Raw genomic sequence first — 6000 nt, 5'->3', positions numbered from 1 at the left:
AAGTGAGTGGCGCAGAGGCTTTGCTTGGGAAAGATGCTAGAAGGGAGGGAGTGGAAGGGAGATGCAAAGGCGAAAGAGCCACACAGAAGCCTAAGGTTGAAAAAGGGGACAGAACTAATGAGTAAAAGAGGCAGGAGGTTGCACTACCACTGGGGAGGGAGAGCTGTGGGCAGGCGATGCTTTGCCAGTCGGATCCATCGACTCTTCCCCTCTTTTCACATGCTCAGAAGTGACAAAGGGCTTCTGTAAATATTTAAAACATCCATCAGGGAATTGAGTCAGCAGAAGAACTGGATGCCCCCCAAGCCCCCCAAGGTGGAAAAAATGACACCATCATTTCTTAATACCAACAGGCTGACATCAGCATCCCTGGCAGGTGGCGATTGGCCATGCTGTCTGGCCAATGGAAGGACTCCCCCTTGGGCAGGAGGAGGGGGAGAGCCGGAGAGCCAAGAGTTTTTAAAAGTTGCAGGGAAAGCAGCACAGAGGCAGACACGCCGTGCACCAAGAAGGCACCAAAACACACACAGGGAGCAAACCGCGCAGAGGACAGCACGTGTGCAACATGTCTGCGACACACTTCATCAGGGGCCCAGCCTATGGCATGTCAGCTGAAGTCAAGAATAAGGTAAGGACATCTACAATGCCTGGTTTGGAGCAGTGTGTGTGTGTGTGTGTCCTAGCACTGAGAGTTGTGAGGTTCTTCATAATCTAATGGAGTGGGACTTTTGCCTGTTGCATTACAAATCTAATAACATCAGCACTGCACAGGACAGCAGGGCATTTTGTTTCATGGCACCTACTCACTCAGAGAAGGGAATAGGGAGGATGTGACTATATGTCCAGGTAGGAAGGCAAAGGCAAGGAGGAAAACCATGCAAAGCTTTAGGAAACAGGCTATGGGAGGTTTTGGAATGGACTAGCAGAAACGGACACCTAAATCGCTTTTAAGATGGCAACTCTGTTTTGTTTCTGTTCTCGGGATTTTTGTTTGATGAGGTCTGTTGTCTTTTCTTTAATCCCCCCAAATGGACATGGGGTGCGGGGGAGAATCAAACGCTCTGAAACAACAGTAATAAGTAATTAATTACAGGCTCTAAGCAAGCTCAAATGATGACCTCTGGGACAATCCTGTTACCTGCAGAGGGTGGGATAAGTACCACAGATGATGGGCAATGGAGATCCATCAATTGCCAGGATGAACAATTCAGGCATCAAAGAACCTCTCTTTCGTGTAGCACATTTCAAACCTTCAAAGTGCTTCACCCTCCCTCAGACTCTGCAGTCCTTGCAACAGCCCGGCTTACTAGGGCAGTACAATATTCCCCATGCTGAAGATGGAGGTGTTGAGGCAAGGAGAACAGCTGTTTGCCCATGGCTGCCTACTGTGTTTGGGACTGAAAGTGAGATTTGAACCAGCCACAGCCCTACTCTCATTCTTAGCTGCTCCACTGCCTTCTTAAAGAACAGATGGGCTAGCTAGCTGTGGGGAACCTTTGGTCCTCCAGATGTTACTGAACTCCAGCTCCCATCATCCCTGGCCTTTGGGCATGCTTGCTGGGGCTGATGGGAGTTGTAGTTCAGCAAACATCTAGAGGGGCAAAGGTTTCACACACCTGTGAAAGTGCGTGAAAGAAAGAAAGTGTGTGTGAAAGAAAGAGATTAGGACAGCCAAGATCAGCATAATTAACAACCTTAGATCATGGTTGTTTTTTTCCTTATGAGGAAGATCACTGTTCTACCCATTTTACAGATATGAAAGTGTTGGTAAGATAAAGGCATTCACAGTCAAATGGGAATTTTTCACACGAAGGTTTTGAGTCTCTCTCATGCCTGGTTGTTGTTCACACAGAAGAGAAGCACTTGTAACCTGAGTTTCTGCTGCTACGTGTCTGTTTGGAAACAAGTCCCATTGAATTAAATGAGATCTGTTTCCAGGTAAATGGGCATAGGATTGTAGCCTACATTTCACATCTGAAAATGCCCACTCCAATCTCCTGGTCTGGCACCATCTAAACCACTCATGACAAAAGCCTATCACAGCAGCCATGCTGGGAAGAACTTACCGGAACACCTTCTCCAGAGGTCCCTCTTTACCAATGACAGTTTCTAGATTTTGGAATCTGCCTTTGGCAAAACACTTTTTCCATTTTCTCTCCTTGCGGGGTGGGTGGGAGCAAAACATAGTGGGACTTAATCCAAAATAAAGAAATGACATTGTGAAAAATTAACAACCATATTCTAAAACACACTGAAGTTAAAATACTAAAGCAGATTAAAATCACCTCAGCTTTCTAAGCACCAGGGGAGGCTTGTCTAAACAAGAGTGTTTTTAGCAGGTGCCAAAAACTGTACAGTGGTACCTCAGGTTAAGTACTTAATTCGTTCCGGACGTCTGTTCTTAACCTGAAACTGTTCTTAACCTGAAGCACAACTTTAGCTAATGGGGCCTCCTGCTGCCGCCGCGCCGCCAGAGCATGATTTCTGTTCTCATCCTGAAGCAAAGTTCTTAACCCGAGGTACTATTTCTGGGTTAGCGGAGTCTGTAACCTGAAGCGTATGTAACCTGAAGCGTATGTAACCTGAAGCGTATGTAGCCCGAGGTGCCACTGTACAGTGAAAATCCCTGCTTGATCTCAATAGGCAGGGAGTTCCAAACTGCCACACTAAATGCCCGAGTCCTTACAAATGCGGAAAATGGGTATTATGTGGCACCTTCAGTAGTGCCAATTCATATGATGAAAGAGAGGTTTTTATGGCTAGTTTACTTGGGGCTTGTGATGCCTGCTGCTCCTCACCCTTAATGTATCTTTAAGGCTCCTTCCCCACAAATATTCTGTCTGAGGGCCTGGATCAGACCAGTTAATGCTTGGGGAGGGGATTCTCTTCCAACAATGGCACCCTGCGTGTTTTAGGCCTGCCAGAGACCAGGAGGTTCAGCCTGAGACAAGCGGTTCTGCCATACTGTGAGCTGACCAGCAGGTGGTCACAGAGCTATTATTATTATTATTATTATTATTATTATTATTATTATTATTAGCCATCCATCGGATGGGGTTTGCCCAGCCACTCTGGGAGGCTTCCAGCAAAATATTAAAAACACAACAAAACATCTATCCTTAGAAACTTCCCTATACAGAGCTGTCTTTAGATGTCTTCTAAAAGTTGTGCAGTTATTCATCTCCTTGACAACTACTGGGAGGGTGTTCCACAGGGTGGGAGCCACTACCAAGAAGGCCCTCTGCCTGGTTCCCCGAAACTTCACTTCTCGCGGTGAGGGAACTGCCAGAAGGACCACGGAGCTGGACCTCAGTGTCCGGGCTGAAAGATGGGAGCGGAGACGCTCCTCAGGGTATAGACTTGAGGTGTGTTAGCCGTCGGGAGGATGACTCTTCTCCAGAGGCAGAAAGAGGCAGCCACTTCAGGTGACAGGCCTAGGGTACCACTAAAGGGGACAGAATGGGGAACAGGCCATGTTGGGCCGCTGCTTTCGTTGAGTGTTTTAACTGTGGTTTTTAAAGAAAGTCATGGGAGCATGTTTGATTAAAAGAGGGGAACTGGGAATGGGGCTTGTGGGTTTCGTGAGGGCCCCCCACCTGTTCTTCATAATTCTGCATGATGCAAAATCCAGCAGGAGGTTCTCCTGTGCAAGGTTAGCAAAACTGAACGCACACAACATCTGTTCATTTTAAGAAGGCTTATGCAGAAGCACTTTCCATTGGATTGTGCCCCTGCCCCATGTTAATCAGTGGGGAGGGGGGTGCCATTCAGATTTTAAATCTCAGTCACCGAAATGCTATGAGTTAGAAAGTATGGACCCTGGTACTCTGAAAGATTAACTCAGGAAGTCAAGGCATTGGCTGGAAAAAGAGAAGAGGATAACTGTACAGTGGTACCTCGGGTTACAGACGCTTCAGATTACATACACTTCAGGTTGCAGACTCTGCTAACCCAGAAATAATACCTGGGGTTAAGAACTTGGCTTCAGGATGAGAACAGAAATCATGGGGGGGGGGCGGCGCGGCAGCAGTGGGAGGCCCCTTTAGCTAAAGTGGTGCTTCAGGTTAAGAACAGTTTCAGGTTAAGAACGGACCTCCGGAACAAATTAAGTACTTAACCTGAGGTACCACTGTATTGCAACATGGCCATCCTTTTCTTACACATGCAACGGACCATCATTCACAATGGCACTCGCACCTGAGACTTTGGAGCAATGTTTTTCCATAAGGAACCTGTGTTTGGAGGGTGGTTTGGGTGGGAAAGGAGTAGGGTTGAATGTGGAGGTTGTTATTCCATGTTATTTTTAAAAAATCAATAAAATACATTTAAAAATAGGACATCTCTGTCCCTAGCAGAGGCAGCTGTGTCATGGCTTGGCAAGGATTGTACTACCTGCTAATCTGTGAAGTAGGTTGGCTCTCTGCTCACCACAAGCCTTTCAATATCCTACAGCTTTGGGGTGGTGCTTTATGTATGGAATCTTCCTTTTACTCCCATAAGCTTAGCTCGTTTCTTGTTTCTGGCTGTGTTAAAGACCGTCAGTCTCAGGGCCAGGCCAGATTTCCAACCTGGAATTTTTAAGGGGCACCCGTCCGTGGGATACAAAGTTTGCAAGTTTGAGGCGCTGTTTTGTGACTCAAGAATGGCCTCCTAGCACCCTCCTAGTTTGCATGCAAAGGATTCCAGGTTCAGACCCTGGCGTCTCCAGGTAGGGCTGTGAAAGACTCCTGTCTGAAACTGCAGGGCGAGCTAGTTGGACCGATGCGTATAAGGGAACTTCATATTTTCCTGAAATGTCTGGGGCTAACCCCCGAATGCTTAGAGAAAACAGACCTTCCTGTCCATTCACTTTCTCTCCTTGCACCCTCCATCTTCCAAGGCTCACCAGAGCACTGGCTCCAGCAAAAGGCCGGTCTCTCTCTCCCCCCCCCCCCCGCTTCCCTCCACAGCTAAATTCTTCAGCTACCGTCTTGGACTGCACTTTGCACTCTGCCGCAGAAGTCTGGGCAGCAACAGACTCACCATATATGGTCAGTTTTGGGGTTTCTTCGTAGGCTGGTTCTATATAAGGCATAGTTTGGCAGGGTGTGCATCTGGTGAGCGGCAGGATGTCTGCCCCAAGACCCCAGGTGAGGGGGACCACCATCACTGCCATAAACACGCACCCCAACAAATACATTCCTCAGGCAGAGGGTTCTCCTCCACAGCCATCAGAATCGAAAGTTCTCTTGGAACAGTGAGGATTGTGATACAAGAACAAACTTTCCTGCAGGATGGGAGTTACCTGTTAAGGAGAAGTTGGGAGACAGGCTGTCCAGGATTTGGCAGGCAAGCTCCTGCAAACCATCAGCGGTTTCCTACAAAAGATAGAGTTACAGTTCCTCTGTCCTAGCAGAGGGACAACAGAGAGAGCTACAGTTCTTCAAATATTAGGGAGGGGACTCAGTTACCATTTGCTGGAAAGCCATGGATGAGAAAACAAAGCTCTTGACTGTTGGGAAGTAAGCATTTTCAGCACAGTACCTCCCTCTAGTGAGACAATTGGCATCCTAAGCATGTGTTGTGCATCTTCCAACTGATATGGGGAGTCTGCAAACAAAGTTTTGAGTTGCACAGAACTCTTCCAGCAGAATGGTGACCACTGGTGAGCTGCAGAGAGCAACCTCGGTTACAAAAGGAAGTATTTTTAGTTTTCCTCCAACTTAAATAGAAACTCTTGCAGTATGGGTGGGAACTAGATGTGGGGAGAGTAAATCTAGTTTTGTAAACAAGATGGGGCACACCTGACTTGCCACCAGTACAAGTGAAAAGGATCTAGGGGTCTTGGTAGACCACAGAGCTTAGTGTGATGAGTCAACAGTGTGATGCAGTAGCAAAAAAAGCTTTTTCTATTCTAGGCTGCACCAACAGACGTATAGCGTCCAGAGCGAAGGAAATAATAGTACTTTTCTATTCTGCCTTTGTCAGACCACATCTGGAGTACTGAGTCCAGTTCTGGGC

The 6000-nt window shown here is 47.3% G+C and overlaps 1 protein-coding gene across 1 annotated transcript in view; it reads left to right on the top strand.

The window, feature by feature from the left end:
• Positions 1 to 458: 458 nt before the first annotated feature.
• The window catches only part of CNN1 (calponin 1), a 40201-nt gene continuing 34659 nt past the window's right edge, over positions 459 to 6000 (top strand). The window contains exon 1 of the mRNA XM_083483194.1: positions 459 to 628. Within this exon, the coding sequence (XP_083339320.1) occupies positions 566 to 628 (63 nt within the window). The 5' untranslated portion in view covers positions 459 to 565. The remainder of the gene's footprint in view (positions 629 to 6000) is intronic.

This window comes from Podarcis liolepis (assembly GCF_965112155.1).
Source record: "Podarcis liolepis genome assembly, chromosome: 17".
Classification (NCBI taxonomy): Eukaryota; Metazoa; Chordata; class Lepidosauria; order Squamata; family Lacertidae; genus Podarcis; species Podarcis liolepis.
This window is presented reverse-complemented; position numbering and strand designations above follow the sequence as displayed.